This window comes from Gambusia affinis, linkage group LG16 (assembly GCF_019740435.1).
Source record: "Gambusia affinis linkage group LG16, SWU_Gaff_1.0, whole genome shotgun sequence".
Classification (NCBI taxonomy): domain Eukaryota; kingdom Metazoa; phylum Chordata; class Actinopteri; order Cyprinodontiformes; family Poeciliidae; genus Gambusia; species Gambusia affinis.
Genome location: NC_057883.1, coordinates 17,814,476 through 17,833,095, shown reverse-complemented (window position 1 = coordinate 17,833,095; position 18,620 = coordinate 17,814,476). Strand labels below are relative to the sequence as shown.

At 38.2% G+C, this 18,620-nt stretch overlaps 1 protein-coding gene across 3 annotated transcripts; it reads left to right on the top strand.

Moving 5' to 3' along the window:
- Nucleotides 1-5: 5 nt before the first annotated feature.
- LOC122846499 (intraflagellar transport protein 43 homolog A) lies at nucleotides 6-18,248 on the top strand. 3 transcript variants are annotated; one of them, XM_044143512.1, is made up of 10 exons: nucleotides 6-130; nucleotides 1,196-1,294; nucleotides 4,430-4,500; nucleotides 7,189-7,224; nucleotides 7,876-7,922; nucleotides 15,026-15,098; nucleotides 17,040-17,115; nucleotides 17,243-17,305; nucleotides 17,557-17,690; nucleotides 18,027-18,248. In XM_044143512.1, exons 1-9 carry the CDS (start codon nucleotides 74-76, stop codon nucleotides 17,665-17,667), a joined length of 633 nt encoding a protein of 210 aa, XP_043999447.1. In that variant the 5' UTR covers nucleotides 6-73; the 3' UTR covers nucleotides 17,668-17,690; nucleotides 18,027-18,248. The 3 variants fall into 3 exon arrangements, with proteins under 3 accessions (XP_043999447.1, XP_043999446.1, XP_043999448.1); XM_044143511.1 differs by having other exon boundaries at nucleotides 17,557-18,248; XM_044143513.1 differs by having other exon boundaries at nucleotides 10-130; nucleotides 17,560-18,248.
- The last annotated feature ends 372 nt before the right edge of the window (nucleotides 18,249-18,620 follow it).

Below are 18,620 nucleotides of genomic sequence, written 5' to 3'. Positions count from 1 at the left end.
AACGTTACGATGGTGACCGTTGCTACGTAACGCCAATGCTTACGGAAGAAGCGAAAACAGAAGAGCTGTAGCTATGAGGAGAGAGATGGATGATAGCTTTCAGCTCGAAGATGGTGGAGTGACAAAGAGTGTAAGCGTACTGTTCGGATCTTAAGCAGCTCTTAAGATAAAACTACTAAAATGCATCTATCTTTTTAGTGCTGTTCGAAGATATGATATTTTTTAAGGTTTCAGTGAGGGGCTACGGCTAGCCTTTTAGCTAGCCCTTATTGTGTTTTTCATTAGAACAGATAGCTAGCTTCGTTTAAAGACAGCTTAGCTTCCAACTGTTTTGAACAAAGACTTCAGACAAGTTTGTCATACATCGTCCTACTACCGTTAGCTTTGTGGTTAGCCATTTCTGCTTTTTCTTAACACTGTAGTTTGGCTTTTCCGTGTATTTTTCTAGTCTCCCTGTACCTAAGTTTTTTCAGTGGTTTGAAGGTGGTTCATATTTTAGCTTAATTAAAAACTGACCTCTGAGGTATATTCGCAGTAAATGCATTGTTAACTTAAGCAGGAAGTGGGAACTGGAGCACAAAAATCCATGCATAAAAACGATATGTAGGTGCAGCTATAATCTACCAAAAGAGGGATTTAATCCAGAACATAGTTCGTAATGGAATGGCTTCTTCTATCATTGTTTTAGAATCTTACTATTTTGGAAAATGTCTATGAATTCGCTAGAGTTTTCACTTGATCAACCCAGTTTTTAGTCATTTTCCCTGACTTTCTGTATATAGACTTAATTAATATGACACACCAGATAAAAACTCAAAACTCTAGAATGTTTTGATATTTTAAAGATGAATTTCTATGGAACTGCTCTAAATTGTTCTACTTCTCACATACTTCGACTGCCTTTCACATAGCAAACACATCAGCAACTTTCATTTTTAGTCTTTTTTTCCCTCTTCATTATTTGTGCCATGTTCATCTAATTCTTTTAACATCACACTTGTTTTCTGGGATTCTGCATAAGCTTTTCAAAATTGTTTGCGTTCATTTTATGGTTCTGTGCAAGTTCTGTGTTTTCTGCTGTATTAAGCTATTGCTTTATTATGTTATTGTCAAAATATAAAGCTTAATGTTTTCAACTGGCTTTGAAAGAGATTAAACATCCTACATTTAAAAAGATATAACTTACATTTCCCAGATTGCCAAATCTGGCCGAAGAGCTCGTTTACCAGCTGATCAGTCATTTGAAGATTCTCGGCCGGCAAGGAAATCATCCTCCTCTGCTTCAATAGGAGATGTGAGTGGTCTTTAGATATCTAAATGAATGTTAATATTTCTCTTTACAATACAAGTTCATAATTTGCCCTTTGATTTTGTCATATGCATGAATTGCAGGATGATGATGAAGAGGTGGGTAGTGTTAATTTGCATGGCTTCTGCTGCAGATGGTCCAACTAGTTAACCTTTTTCTTCACTTGTTTGCTTCATCTTTGTTTACCTTCTACCTGCAACGTAGTTGCTGCTTCTTAGATAACAACACATGCAACCAGTAAACTACAGAAGTTTCTATGTGTGCATATTTATGCATTTTATGAGATAGTTTGCTTAATATTTTATTTCTTCCAATAGGTTTTAAATCATAAGATATGTTTTACGTTTTGAAAATACTATTTTCCTAATTATTTCCTTTTTTGTCTGAGTGTGTTGAATCTTTAGCATTTAAGTGTTAAAATTTGTGCATATGTAGTCCTTGTAATTTAGAGGAAGGGCCTCTATTAGCTTTGTGAATAGACTCTTTGATTCTGTATAGCTCAATACTTTTTCTCAGTCCCCAGAAGTAAGTACCTTCATATAACCACATTTTTATGCACTTACATCTCCAGGTTCTTTGGAGATATGTCACTCTCAGCTTTGGACATCTACTGACTATTTCACCCATTCCTCTTAGCAAAATCCCTAACCTTTAAGGTAATTGTACTGCTAGAAGATGAACCTAAGCCTCAGTCTCACCATGCTACACAGTGGCTCTGGTGTCTTCATTGTGATCTTTAGTGTTAATCTTCTGCTACACATAGGAATTTGGACATAGGCTAAAAAGGTTAGTTCTGGTGTCACCTGGTAAAACACCTCTTCCATATAATGGGTGAATAAATTACCTGGTTCTAATAATTTCCTATAGTAACTAGCTTTCCCCTAACTGCTCCAGAAGGGCTAGTCTGAGTTTTATTCAGAGGTGTCAGAAAAAAGAGGGCTGTATAAAACAAAGAATAAGTCTTTAAATAATGAAATATGGCTCTTGAAAGATGATTAAAAATTCCCTCTGCTATCACTGGCATTTTTGGAATGAGCAACATCTCCTGCTCTGGCAAACTGCAAACCCGCCAACATTCCCGAAGTGAAAAAAACCACAGCAATGTTCTTGCTTTAGGCTAGTCTCCCAAATTAGGCCAACTTCCCTAATGTATGAGCCGATACTCTCGCGCCCTCCATGACCTGCTGTGCACACACATCACATTTTTCTGTACGGTTGTAGCTATTTTTCTTCTTTGCAGGGATTGTTTATCAACCCTGTCCTCTCATTGGTTACAGTCCTGGCATCCCTTACAACAAAGAATTGGATGCTTTTTTGTGCTCTGAAGGTTTGTGCACCACAGGCTCCTTGACCCAGAGACCTCCAGAGAATCCTAAATTAGAAACCCCAAAGGCTGAGGTAATTGTCCTCACAGGCCTCAGCGCTTTGCTATAACTGTGAGGTTCATATTTGGTCATGAGGAATTGCAGTCACAGATTTGTTTTGTTTCTCAGAAGACTTATAGCCTCTTCATTTTTGTTGAGCGAAATGCCAGAAGAATTTATCCTTCGCAAGGAAACGTGATGTTATTATGTAGTCCCTTGTGAAAATGACTCATTATCAGACGCATCAAATAACAAACAACAAAGGGATTTCTCATCACTCGGAAGACATTCTGCGGGCAGGAAAGCCTTTTAATAAGATCGGTTCCTTTTAAAGAGACAGTTACTAATTACACAAAGTTGAGGTAGCTCGTTTAGCCTCGGCTCCCTGGTTTAATGGTAATATACAGTTGAATAGAGTGGTTTCCCCCTCCCTCTGCCCTGGTTAATGGTGCCATTCAGATTTATAAATGGCTTTGCAAAGGAACCAGCTTTAAATAATTATTTCCACTTTCATTATAAAAGAAGCAAATTTGCCAAAAACACTTTGTCCTTTGCAGACCCAATATAGTAATGAGAAATGTTGTGGTTCCTTCTAAGTAACTTTTCTGCTGCCCACCCATGTATGCTTTAAAGGAATTCATTCATTCACGACTTGTTCTCAGGGTCTAAATTTAATAATTGTGATGCGTTCGCGGTTTATTACTCAAACAAAGAGAGCTGCTTTTTCCCCCCTGTCTGAGTCCATTTTTGGGCTAGACGTAGTTCCCATACTGTGCTTCATATGTACAATACAGCATGACAACAACTTAACTTATAGAGTTGAATCTTTCCTGAAAACACATGTGTTCTTATATGAGTAGGATGTTTTTTAAGCATTTCAGAAGATGATAAGAAAGTAACTTTGGTGATATTTACATTTCTTCACTTTATAAGCCACACCCTTCATTGTGTTTTGTTAAGATTTTATGTAGTAAACTAACACAATATGGCGCATATTTGTGAAGTGCTAAAATGTAGTTTTTACAAGCAAAAATCTATCTGAAAAGTGTGGCATGCATGTGTTTCAGCCTTTCTGAGTCAAACTTTGTAGATCTTGAGTTACAAGTCTTCAACATTCTCAGCTAAATATTTAAAACCCAGGTCGTTTTTCTGTTGTAACATCCGCTTTTTGTTTTCAGATGATTACCTGCTCTGTGCTTCAAACCTTGAGATGTTGTTTTATAATCTAAACCTCCTTTAAACTTTTCCACATTTTCCTAATCTGTCTGCTAAGATCTTTGTGGTTTTTATGTGGTTGTTTGTCTGCTAATTTTCTCTAGTAAATCTCTCTGACCTTCATAGATCAGCTGGACGTAAACTACAATTAAATTACACACATTTGGAATCTGTTATGAAGGGACTTGGTAGCAGATTCCAAGGGCTAATGTCACTTTTCTTAATTTGCTTTTCACGATGTTGAAAACCATCTTCTAAGGTGTGGAAAAGTTTAAGAGGTTTAAGTTTTTTTGCACAGCACTGTACAACTATAAGCCTCACAGGTGGTTCTTTGTGTGTCTCTAATTGTTTTTTTTTTTTTTACAAAGCTTAAGCACATAATGTTGCTTCTTTAAACTAGTTCCGGAACATATTGCTGTGACTCAAAAGCTGTTGCGGTCAAAATAACAGTCTATTTTCCAAATTTGGTTTGTCTATCCTGTATGTGAGTAAATAGAAATCCATTAAATCTTTTGGACATTAAGGTGTTTTCTTTCTGCAGGGCCCCCCTTCTAAACCGGCGCGGCGGCAGGGTGGCTGGGCAGAGGAAAGCTCTGGTTCTGGTTCTGCCAAGTATGTATCGTCACCCTGTCCCCCCACTCTGCAGTGGCAACGCTGAAGCGGAGCCCGCACGCTTTTGTTATGCGTTATTAATGAACTCTCATGCTGCTGAATGAGCTTATTTATCAGTGTATATTTGGCTCTCAGGCTGTGAATCAACAAGGTTAGAGGGAGCCTGTCTGAGCGGGCAACTCTCCATTCGTCTTCATCTGTGAGCAAGGCAGTAATTGACATGGTTAATGCATCAGCCACAGGAGGGCACTGTTAGTCAGCTAGCCACTTCATCACAGGGGTTCAAGCCACTTCATCACCCCTTACCACTGTACTCTGCTCTTTACACAGAGAGCACAACAGGGAGAATTTATAAACATGTTTGAAACAGTTGCTTGGTGTTTGCTGGAAGGTTTGATCTGCAACTGTTAATGCTGCTCATGAGTGAACAGTTTGTCCTTTCTCCTGCTACTGCACTCCTTTGCTTTAGTCTCAGTGGAGATTAAAGAACGCGGGATGAAGTGAACAGGCGGAGTCACTTTTGTTTATTTGCATAGTTTACTGCATCATTAGTGCAAGTAGGAAAAAGTCAAATTCAATAGGTCTTTTCTTTCACAAATCGAAGGTCAGCGTATACAACTCCACTTTTGCGTAACCCCTCTTGATTCTTGGTCTCAAAGTGATTCAAATACAGGAGGTGTAAAAGGGGCTTGCATGTGCATTGATCCTTTCTGAAACAAAGTAAGTAATGGTCCCCCCTGGAACTGGCAAGGACTTTTCCTTTCAATGTCACCCCTCATGCTCAATCACTACTGCCCTCCTCCCACTAATCCCAGCGCAGAAATCCCGGGATTTGTCGATCTATCACTTCTAATTGACACTAAATGATCTGTCAGTTTATTGATGAACCTTTGAAACCAGGTTGTCACAATATATTTTATCCCTAACAACTTTTTCCAGACAGTTTTACCATGTCTATCGCTTTGCCTTACATGAGTCTTAATCAAGCAGCCTGTAATGTGTCTTAAGTGTCACCACCCTCCTGCCCCCCCTCCAGACAGGACACAGTCCAAGGACAGCCAGGTGTCAGCTCATCTCCGCTTTGCCTGGTTGGACTTTTGTCCGTTTATTGTTGTTGGCGTTTTGTCAGACTGCGTCCAAAAGATGGAAAAGGCAGGGGTGAATAAATTCACAAGGCTGTATTGATCATCAGGTTTCTGATCCTTTCTATTTATTGTTAATATTTTTTTTGTTTTGTTTGATTATTCTGTTTATCTAAAATAAAATAAAAAAAAATCACATTTTTAATAATCATTTTTATCTATTTGAAATAAGGTAATCCTGCTGAGACACTAGAAGAGATCTGTTTAAGGTGATAAATCAAAATGTGGACTAGAGCTAATACACAAGTTTCTTTATAAAAACTACTGTCTTCTGTTGTTCCAAATACTGATACTGGCTTTGTGAGACGTCAGAGAAGATAAAGGGGAAATCAAATGATCAGTAGGGGGCAGCACCCTCCCAGGAGAACTACCAAAATGAAAAAGAGACGCTTTTTTACCTTTTAAAATTCCCCAAAACAATATTTTATATTAGGCTGCAATGATTACTGGTTGTCTTATTAAAAAGTGTATGTTAGAAATAGTGACAAAATAGAGTTTTGTTTCAAAGTGAGCTGATTCAAAACTATAACATGTTGTGTTTGATGAGTGGACATGTTGCAAATTAGTTTTCCCACTGGGGACAATAAAATTAAGATTAAATTACAGTATATTTAAAATTTTTATAGTAATATATTCTTCACCTATTCCATTGCTTTATTTTTTATTTATCTTATTGTCTTATGAAATGGCATCATTTTGGTGAAGAATTTCTGACATGATTTTATGCTGTGACAAAACCTTTCCTGCAAACACTTGAAAGGTTTCTGTTCTTGAAATGGACTTTTTGTACTTTTCTTTAGTCAAATTAAATAATTCTGCCTATGTTATTAGTAAAATTAGTAAGCTATTTTGTTCTTTTTTGTGTGCATCATTTAAGTCCCAAACTTAAATCTTGAGGATCTTAAAACAATTTCAATCAGTCTTAAATGTACTTAACTGAAACTTGCAGAAACCTTCAATTATATTTTAGTTTAAAGAAAAATTACATGATCTAGAAGGTCACAAGGCTAAGAAAGCAGTGGTAACAAATTTAGAAAAGTCTTCACCTAGTCATAATATTACATGCAGATAGGGAGAATTCATTTTGAATTCAATTTATCAATGTGATGTCAATTCACAACCTCACTAGTCTTTTCAAGGGACTTTTGAAGACAAATTGGTCCAATTCATATCCAGAAATATTTAATCGTATCAGTTCTGTACACAACAAATGATAAATTTGAATTGAATTTATGTAACGCTTTCCTGGTTAGACTGAGTGATGATTCAAACTCTCTACACTGGAGCCTTATTCGTCTAGTTATTACTCACAAAAACACACAAATTCAGACAATGAAACACAGATTTTAACTTTACCCAGGAAACATCAACATTTGACTCGAGGAAGCTGTTCTACACACTGAATCACAATCTCCTCCGTCATATAAACAGGTTCCAATTCAGTTACCGTACATACTTTCATCTTCTATCAAATATGTCTCAAATATACTCAGATTAAAGTTCTTGTTTTCTGTGCATAAAAACCGTGCTCTCTGTTCATTCACAGGTCTTCAAGAAGACGAGCTGCTGAGGACTTTGAGGAGTAAGTCAACTCAGACTCTTGAAGTTCCTTATTAAAGCTGATGGTTGTTTTAGTAAAGTGTATTGTTGTGAAAAAGCTTCATGTTAAATACTTTTGTGTATCTTCCATATCATGGTGCACATTCTGAATGTTACAAGTAATGCTCATTCTCCAAAAAACAATCACTCTAAGTGATTATAAAAGCAGGATGACGGATTTGCTGTAACATTTATTGCTGTCTTCCTGTAGTTCTAGTTTCACAACCATCCTGTGTCTTAGAATAGAGTGGAGTTCACAGCCATGCATCTTTTACTCATCATCCCAGCTGGTGCTTGGTGCCTTGTTGGCTGCAGTGAAACAAAACTTCTTGTGAAACTGATGGTGTTCCCCTGAAGAATATCTCTTATGATGTGGTTTTGTCACATTTGTCCCAGCCATGCTTACCTGGACATTGCTTCCAGATGTTTTTTTTTTTTTTACTTTCTTCAGGAATTTGTTGTGTTAAACGTACAGAAATCAAGAACTGATGTGCTCTACCTCAGGTGGAGAAAATCAAAAACAGACATATCAATAAAACTTAGAACCAACTTGCTCTCCCCCTGTGATGTTCTCACCATCAGGCTTGGTTTTGAACGTATTAAATAATCCTCATCTTACTTCCTGATTCCACAGCCATCGCCTGCGACCACAAACCCCTCAGGGATCAGATGATGGAGGAGGTAAGAGCACCCTTGCCGTCCACATTCTTTGTGTCTAGTCACTGGCAAAGAGGAGCGCTCCAGTGTCTCTCCTGCACATTTGTCCTCTAAAAGTAGAGCAGATAAGCAGCAAGTCAGATCATCACTTTTCTCTGACGTTTCTGCCATATTTCTTTTTGGTTGCCGTATAGTAAAAGTCTGTTTTTGACCACCAAGTGAGTGAACAAATATAACAAGTTTTCATTTCACGCTGGTCAGAGTAATTAATAGCTATGATCTTTGACAGATATTAAACACTCTTCTAAACTACTGTAATTAGAAGTCTTGTTGAGCTGTCTAAATTATAATATTATTGCAGCAGCAACAACCAGAGCCAGCCTGAAGTATAATTGAAGTTTGTGACTTTATAGCACCCCTGTTAATTGTTTTAGACATATAAAGAAAAATATTTGCAGCTTAAATTAGGTTCTGTTAAAAGAACTCCCTATGGGATGGGGACTTTTCCTGGCTGGTGCTTATTTCTGATTTCCCAGAAACTTCATCTGCTCGTTTAGTTTTTGACTAAGTATGATTTCCGAATTGAAACAATTTGTGGTACAGTTTGTTTGATTGAAGCAGGAGTTTTGAATATGACTAGGATCTGAGGAAGAATATGTAAACCCTATTTATGCATCAAGGCTTGTCTCTGTAACATTTTTATAAATTCTTAATAAAAAGAATTTATATATAATCAAGAAGCTTATGTGAATTTTCACCTGAGCTGCACCAATCAAGCTGCTCAACAGTTGGACTGAGACTATGCAAACACAGTTGAACACAAACATACATCCACACAGAGTACCATACCCATGCAGCTGAATACAAATGTTTTGGTATCACTTTTTGTCTGTGACCTTTGTGCTCTCTACAAACAAGTTAAGACTGAGAGGGCAACATTTTGAAGAAAGGCTGCAGAAGATCATTCTGTTTTTGCTGTGCAAAGCAGCTATACATGTAAGGTCAAATAGCCTCAGTAAAAACAGGTTAGCATGCACTGCTCACTTCATAAACTGAAGTATGTGTGTGTAATCCAAATATTTATTCCAACAAATTACTTTTAGTTAGTCTTAATTTTCACAAAAAAAAAATTGTACTCTTTTAGATATTAAAATGATTAATTTATTGCATATGTATGTAAAATATAGTGTACAGGTCTATAGGGGATTTTTAACTGTATTGAATAAATTAATAATCAACCAATCTATATTTCTCAACTACTTAGATGTTGTCTAAATATTTTCCTTCTAAATATGTATAACACAGTATTATACAGATGTTAAAAACAGGCAAACAGATGCATGTCAAATTATAAACTAGAAAATTCCTGAAGAAATTTAACTGGGGCCTGCCAAAGTGTGCCCGTCGGTTTGGACCCAGCGTTCTGATGCTAAGAATTAGCATCAATGCTAAAGAAAGCTGCAATGTAATCAATAGAATCACAAGAATGTTAAGTAAACTGGACATGCACCATTCAGTATGATAAAGTAAGTGTATAAGCTAAAATGAGCAAAAATGCTAATGTTAGCGTGAATGCTCTCAGTAGCATGTGGGATATCATTAGAATGTTTACTGTCATTTACTTACTCCATTAAGTATACTAAACATGGCTAATAAGTCTGAAAAATAGAAAATAGCTTATTTAAGCTAAAAGGCTAATGCTAATGAACTGCCTTGCTGCGCAAGGCAGTTCCCTAACCTCGGATAAACAGATAATGCAGAATGATATCACTGCACCGCCTCTGGCGGTGCACTGTCCAGAGGGGCATTTTGAGGCTTTTATTTTGAAATTTGCAGTAAGCTTCATATTAAATGCCCACACTAATCCAATGTGTAAGAGTGCTTTGGATAAACCAGTCACATAAAGCCAAAAAGAGCAATTACATGATGTAAAAATTGCCAAAGCTTTTATTTTGAAATTTTTATTTAGCTTCATTTGAAAGGGTCAAAGTCATCCCATGTGTAACAGTCATTGGATTAAATCAGTCATATAACGCTCAAAAAAGCAATGACCTGATGTAAAAATTTTCAAGGGCTTTTATTTTGAAATTTGCAGTAAGCTTCATATTAAATGCCCACACTAATCCAATGTGTAAGAGTGCTTTGGATAAACCAGTCACATAAAGCCAAAAAGAGCAATTACATGATGTAAAAATTCCCAAGGCTTTTATTTTGAAATTTTTGTTAAGCTTCATTTGAAAGGGTCAAAGTCATCCCATGTGTAACAGTCATTGGATTAAATCAGTCATATAACGCTCAAAAAAGCAATGACCTGATGTAAAAATTTTCAAGGGCTTTTATTTTGAAATTTTCAGTAAGCTTCATTTCAAAGGGCCAAACTCATCCCATGTGTAACAGTGACAGGGTTAAATTAGTTATATACAGCCCATAGCAGCAAGTTGTTCTAAAGGCCAGCTCAGTCCTCCTCTGTTTTAACTGAACTACTAGTTAGAACTACAGTGATGCGATTTGTAGTCCTTAGCAGCTCTCCCTGCTCTGGGTTCCGCTGATGGTAAATAATCCTCTCTGCCAGCTGTGAGTGAGACATCCAGGGGAGACAATTCTGTTTGAGCCAGCCAGTTTGACTAAAAAAGCATTGTAAAAAACTGTTTCCTGCTCGGGAACCGTAATACATATTCGAAAACCGCTTGAAGCATATGAGAGGGCTATTTGTCGCCTCACATAGTCCCGCCATTCATATCTCTACCTCACTCACAGTATTAACAGCGAGATAAAAAAGTGTGTGCCAAGGTCTGAAATTTTTCAGAAATACATGGAAGTGAATCAGTGAGATCTGTCTGCTACCCTGGCGCATGACTTTGCTCTGAAGCACCTGGAGAGAAAACTGTAAGCGCTAGATAATTTTTGAAAACATTTGACCGGAGCAGGCACGTATCAATGTCATGACCAAGTTTGATACCAATCATGCAATATTTGTGAGCGTGAGGGCGAAGTTAAAAATGATTTGGGGTCAAAATGTCGCTCTGACTCTCACTCTAGCGGAGCGGCCTTCACACTCTGATTTTTCCAAAAATCAAAAACTTTGGGTCGCTTAGAAAGAAGTTGTGGACAAACCATAATACATATTGACGTGCTGTCTTCACTTTAAAAGAGATCACGGACGTATCTACAAAATGAAGTTTGAATGGCGTTTCTACATGAAGTTATGATTTACAGAAAATCCTCAAAATAGGGTATTTTAGATTTAGAGGTCGCCGTCCCTTGACGACGAGATTTCACCTGGTGAGCTCGTTAGTGATTTTGGGGTCGTTTTTTGCTTTTTACGTCGCCATGGTAACTCCAAATCCCACCAAAAGTAATAGCACACCTCCCGGGATCGAGCCGCACGTTTTGATACCACTTTTGTGGGTGGGCTCGCAGCGGTACGAGCCGCATTCCGGGTGACGGAAGAATAATAAATAATAATACTTAAAGAGACATTCTATTGGGTGTAGAACAATAGGTGCCTGCCATTATGTATCGTATGGAGTAGTGACTGACTTGCTTCGCAAGTCAGCCACTGCTCTCCTTATGCATTGCTATGGGCAGGCCCCAAAAAGAAACAATAGAAGTCAATATAACAACATAACTAGTGGAATTACAATCACATAAGCTACTAACAGTAACATAGGAAAACAAAAGGCAGAATAGCTTTAATGAAATATTAGCTTTTAAGTAATTTAAAATGTGTAAACAAATGATAAAACAAATAAAATAATGAATATTAAAACATTTCCTGAATAAAATACTAATAAAATACGTAGACTATAAATAATAGTTAATATAGAAGTTTTTAGTTTATTCTAACAAAACAACACTATCAGCTGCTTTGAAGGTTGTTCTTTGCACACTGATGCAAAACTGGTGTGACGTGAGCTCATACTTTTATAAAGTGTCTGTGGTAGTACTCAATGTTCTTGAAGTGAGAAATGCCATCTTTGGCGCATTTATTATGTAGTTTGGAAAATTTTTACATAAATGATGAATTATGGTTTAATTTGTAATTAAACAATTCAGACATTATCAGCAGACTTTAAAGCCATAGTTTAAAAACAAAATTAAAAACAACACAACATATAAACAATACAAATATAGCGTAAGTATAAAACTATTATATAAACATGAATACTTAAACGAGTGCACGCTGGGGATGGGTGAGAAATGAGAACTACCCACGTTTTGGATTTGGGAGTTTCATAAATTTGTGAATATCACTAATGACTAAAAACTACTTTGGTTTGCTGTTGTTCTGTTTTGTTACACAGCATTTTATTTTCTGGTGCTCATTAAAAAGTAGCCATTAGACTCCAAGTGCTTTCTCATTCTGTATCTCTAATATTGTCAATACAGGTTCAAATGGCCAGTTGAATGTTGAATATAAAAGTTTGTTTCTCTTGCAGTTAAAGCTGCTGGAAAGATTATTACTGTGTGGAGGGGGACCTCTTAATACAAAGCTGGAGGCAGGGGCCTTGGAAATTACAGTGCTGAGGGTTACTGAGATAGCCCCTGCAATCTTGATTATGTCCCACACCCTTATCCCTTATGTCCACTGGCTACAAGTGCAGAGAGAGACCCACAGAGAGAAGGCTTGGCCAGTCAACTGCTCCCAGCTGCCCCCATCGCTTCCAGCTGGTCACTCAAAATAGCTCCAGTATCGCAAACACACTCTTCTGTTTCGTGTCTCTCTCTTGCTCTCTGATGGGTTGAATATCGCTCTATGACGCTTTCAAAAGGAGCTGAGCTTAGGTGATCATGTGACGGGACCACTGTGTTGGCTACTGGAGCCGGTGTGATGTGGGGAGACGTCCTCCCGTCTAAAGCCGCTGACTGGCATGTATGAGCTGCAGCTACATATATTATCCGCTTTTTGATATTTACATGCTTCAGCGAGGAGACAGTGTGTAGCTGACTAATAAGGCAGACAAAAGCCACCCTGACGCACGTCCAGCTGAGTGCAGTAAGGTGTAGTTATCCTCCTGATGGAGTTAGTAGAAAACACCGGCTGCTTGACCTCCAGTCATACGTTGAATTTAAAACCAATTTAAAACAGTTGTTTTCCCTTTTTTCTCTCTCAATAACACACTTTACATATAGACAGCATATGCCTCTATTGTCCACACTGAAATCTTCATGGTGTGTGTTAATGGTGCATTACCAGTGGAAGTCTGAAAGGGAGTGTGTGCACAGATATACACCCACGAAGCTGTTTGCAGAGCCGGACAGCGAAGCTTTTTGATGTCATTGCACTAAGACCATTAAATTTGATTGGGAGTCCAGGGGGGACGGATTCTGCTGAACGCTGTGCTTTGTAAATGAGAGGACAAAGTGTCACCGGGCCTCATGAATATGAAATAGCCGTGCCTGCATTTATTTGGATATCAGAAACACAGATGAATCTTGTCAGCGGCTAAACGAGTGTGGCATTTTTAATTTGGTTTAATTAAAAAAAAAGAGGAGGAAGTAAGTTATCAGCTGAAGAAGGGGTGGGGGCTCGATTTCCAGTAAAACTTGATGGGTTGTTTTGAATTAGGTGTTGTCAGAATTTCTCATTCAGCTGGGAATTTTGCTGGGAATGAAACATTTTCCTTTTACTCCACCAAAGATCAATGATTTTTTTTGTAGCCAAGTTTGTTTTCAGGGGTTATTTTGAAGAAATGGTGACATAGATGCCAAGATATTTCCTCACATCAGATTCAGACTTCCATCTCCTCACCTCTATTTAGCTCCAGTATCGACTTTCCCCTCAGGATACAGTACTGTGGTTAGAGATTACTGACAAGCTCTGTTTCTCTTTTCTGGCACTTGGTTCTTCTCTTTCTTGCATGTCTATTTTTTCCAAGTCCCTGTAAATACACCACTGTAGATCTGGTAAATAGTTTCACTGGGTTTGAAAAATTTGGGTTCACGTGTAAAATGTGATTTGGATGAAGGGACATGCTTAGATTTTTATGGTCTTGTCCATAGGCTTTTTCAAACCAATTATTTGAGGCACCTGCCCAATGAAACATATTTTTTTGCCACAGTAAAACTCCCAATCAAAACATTATGACTAAGGATGCACTTTTTCTGGCAGACCACCGATCAAACCAAAGCCTTCAGGCGTCTGCTAGATTAATATGAAGATGGATTTTATTTTGCATTGTCATTCTAAGTTCAAGCATCAAAGACAACAATAGGATGCCTTTGGTTGAAGGAAGTTCAAGTTTTCAAATGTTCAGAAGTAAATCTGACAGAAAATCTGTAAAGAGAACAGTGGGCAAGAGATGTTGACACAATCCATTATTTAGGTGAACTTCTGTAAAGTACCAAAAAACTGAATCCTGAATCGATCAAAAGATGCTTAAAGAGTCACTTTAAGGATCTTCATGCTTAAAGTTTGGCACTGACAGTTTTTCTCTTTATTTATCACAATCAGATTCTTATATTTCTTCCCATTACCTCTCCATTCTTTATCTGTGATTATTTTGGTGCCTTCACTTGTCAGTCGTGGCAAAGCTGGGGAAGTTTGCCCTGTCCTTCTTGGGAGTGAAGCCATCGTCTGTCCTGTTGCGTTCAGCCAATTAAAGGGGGTTCCCACTGTTCGACCAGCGGGCTGGCGGCTCCTGGCACTGCGGCCCCTGCCAGGCCTCGCTGTGACTTCCGACCCCACACAGATGGGCCCACAAGCAAATACTTCTGCACATGGCTGGACGCGGCCCCAGTCGGAGTGGCAGAGTGGACATGGAGGTCGGCCCGCCGGCCACCCCAGGTCCTGGGGGTGGGCGGCGCTGACAGGGCCCAAATGCTAAGGTAGCGGGGGGTGCTTTGTGGGGAGCCCCTGCCCAGCGCCCCTCATCACAGCGGGATGAGCTGCCGTCTCACCTTTTGAATATTCATGGCCGCATGGCGATGACAGGGCAGCTCTTACGAGGGTGCAGGCGGCAAAAAAGACACAAGAAATCTCACAAACACACACCTCTGACAGGCATGCACAGGGGAAATGCTGTCTGTAGAACACTACTTTTATTTTTGCTGGTTAATCATAGACTTATTTTATTTTTTGAAAGTTTAGCACCTCTCTGTTTGTGCTTTCTGTTTTGTGTTTTCAGATATTCCAGTGATACCAGACCTAGAGGAGGTGCAGGAAGAAGATCTGACAATGCAAGTTGCTTCTCCACCAAGGTACAAAAGTTATTTTAATCTTTAACATCAGATGGATAGTTTTTAAACCAAGTATTAATGAAAGATACATCTTTAATACAAGTAGTATTTTCCAGTACAGGGTAAGTATGTTGGAACTACACAGTATTTAGCCGAACCTGGCCACCAAATGTTACTAAATATATGTTACACATTCTCTGTAAAATTAACCGAAGATGATTTGTAACATAGTTTTGTAATGTTGTTTTCAGCCCTAAACAGTCTGTATGTTTGAAAAAATTAAAATCAATAGTATTCTATTATATAAAAGATAAAGTTCTGAATTTCTGAGAAGTAAAGGTATTTTTTCATTGGTTTATATATGAACGATAAACTTTTTGTTAGATTTTCTTGATTACAGTTTTAGTTTTTGTCCCATTGAGCTCGGAGTTAATAACACATGAGCACACTCATTCAGAAATACAAATGAAAAATGTGCCAGCTTTATTTTTAAACCTCTAGACCCCAGATTTTTGATTTTTAGTGCAGTGAAATTAAATGTATCTGTACTAATCAACAGATATTTTAACTTGATCAAAGTTTGTCTAGGTGTTTAAAAAACAAACCAAAAAAAGTGACCCTCTACATACTGCTGAATCTGTTATGATAAAAAAAATTTGCTGAGGAAACCAAATAATTTTCCAAAACAGTGAGACTTTGAACAATCAGCTGATTTTTTTTCTAACCCGTTTCCTCTGGAAAAACAAGTCAATTTCTGACTATGAACAGGACACTGGATCTGGTCTCTTTGAAGTTACTTGTCCCCTGTTCACCTTATTGTGGCGGGATGACTTTTACGCTGCTGAAATAATGGAATAATAGTTTGATGAGATTTATGCATCCCTGTTCTCCTCACCCAGACTCTGATTTAAAGGGTAGAGAGAGAGACACATCGACATGTGTCAACTATGTAGCAGGGCTGTGACAGTGGTGGAGGTTATTACGCTGGGGCTTGCACTCTGTGCAAGATAATATCCACATTGAACTCATTGCAGGGGCAATGTAGCGTGTAATGTGCAGTAAGTAGGACTGGCATGCACTGCTAGGCCCCGGCCACTTTGAGAGCCCCCCTACTTAATTCCAACCCACAGATAAGCAGCTGGGTTTCAATTTGAGGCGTTTAACACTTGGCAAGTGTCTCCTGGTCTCTGTGGTCACTGCTTGAAGATGTGGAGCCTGATTGTCCACAGACTTTAAACTTATCTAAAGACACTTCTCAGACTTCTGAGTGTGACATAAAAATCTTAAAGGTGACCTACTTGAACAGGTTAGGATACATCTAAGGGCTATACAAAACATATTCCTTACACTTCCTTTGGCGCAAAAATTCCTTCTTAGATGATGCAATTTTAGTCTGGTCAGTTTTGCCTATCTTAAACTTCTTTCAGAATGAGCTGATTTAGGGCCTTGTCCTTTTAAATCTAAGTAAACTGCTGTCCAGTCCCCCTAGTCAATGTTTACACTTGTATGTGAATGTACAACTGTACAACTTTGAAAAGCAGTAATAGAGCCTCATGCACAACCAGTAAGAATGCAGCAAGGTGTTTCTTAATGATAAGTCAACAACAAACACATTTTCAGCAGCCATTGTGAAGCGCATACAGTTGTAAAACCAGCTGACCAAATGTACTACAGCTCTGCTGGAGTTGCTAAGTAATAGTGTTGTTCTGTCGAATATGACTTAGCAATGGGGAGGTTTTTGAAATGGCTCATTTTCCAGACACCATAAAGCATTCAATTTTGCCAAAAATGGCTGTGTGTTTTTTAAGCACTTGGGATGTTTTTAGAACCAGATGAGATCCAATTGAAAGTATAAAAATGTGCAAATTACAAATTTTGCATAATAGGTGCCCTTTAAAATCTTTCTTTGCTATTTTTGCATAAAGTACGTAAAACATTTATTTCGCCCTGTGGCTTTCTCAGGATCCAGGTGAATCGAGTGATGACCTACCGTGATCTGGACAATGATCTGAAACATTTCTCTACGTTCCAAACCTTAGTAAGTCAAGGACGTTTATTTTTATGTATCTTTATCCCATTTACCCTTCTCTTCAAGGTGGTCTTCTCAGTGTTGTATCACCCCAGTTTGTGCAAGCTAAGGGGGTTTTACTGCAATCTCTCTTCAGGATGGAGAGATCGACTTGAAGCTGCTCTCCAAGGTTTTAGCACCAGAGCAAGAGTTCAAAGAGGTGAGTGAGATTTTAGTAAATATAGCCTGTGAGCTTCCACTGAAGGCCTGTCCAGCTGTTTGTAGAGCACCTGGGGAGGTTGCCACTCTTGTCTCCCAGGTAATCAAGATTTATGATGTGTACATTAATACACTGCGCTCTCCTTTCCCTTTCTCTATACTTTGTTCCCCCCGTTCCCTCCACTCTCTTTCTTGGCTTGTTCGGCTCTCTGAATCTTCTTCCCTCCTCTGTTCTCGTCGACTTTCGCTCAGCAGGAGTATGTGATCTGGAACTGGGATCATCTGTTTGCAGAGGTGTCCTCAGAGCTCAGGATGGAACAGGATCAAGGAGAGAGTCAGGAGTCAGAAGACGAGGGACAGTGACTTAATTTACCTTCGGTTTTTTAGTAAGAATTTATTTTCATAACTTTATGCACAGTATTTCTTGATATCTCAGAACCTTTTCAAAAGTTCTCTTTCTGTGGCCAATTTCTGTTATTTGATCTGCTGAGTCTCTTGTTTTTGTATTTATTTTGAGTTGATTAGCCCAAAGGCCATCATTTGAAAGAAGCAGTTTCAGATAAAAATGTCCTCTGTGTACTGAGCATTATCAGGATCTACATACAAGTCCAAGGTTGATAATCAGCTAGGCTGAAATCCAGTTGATGGTGTTCAAATTAACATTCCTCATTAAAGCCTACAACCTTATTGTTATTGACTCTGCCATTGACTTTATCTTGCAGCTCTTCGATAGGAGCAACCCCTTCTTCACTATTATCTCAAATGCATTGAGCAGAGTACCTATTGACACCTGGCGGATTAGCATACATTATACTTTTACTGAATTAAAAGGCATGGATGGAAGTCTGAATCAAGACAGCTGCAACTTTATAAAGTGATGAGAAAATTTGTCTTTTTTCATGATTTGTGGACTAAAAATAAAAAACATGTTTTGTTGCTTTTCATTTTAAGTTTCTGGTTGCTAATAAAAATAAGAAACCCTATTTCTTATTCAACTTCTTGCTTTTTTCATTTTTGTATTGAGAAAAACAAAATAAGTACAATTAATCACAACCAGTTTCCCACCTCATCATTCACTTAGACCAGTTAAACCCAACGATGAGCAAGTTCTTTAGAAACAAAGTAAAAACAGAAGGAAGAATCTCAAGAAGTTAAAGCGATTTTATAAAACAAACACAACAGTTTGTTCAAAAGAATATGTGGAATGATGTATACCCCAACACGCTGTGCTATATCAGCATTCAGTTTTGCCTTTGGTTCATGTGTGTGAATATAGATGCAGGCCTCCAAAGTGCAGCCAGGTCTATTAGGGAAAC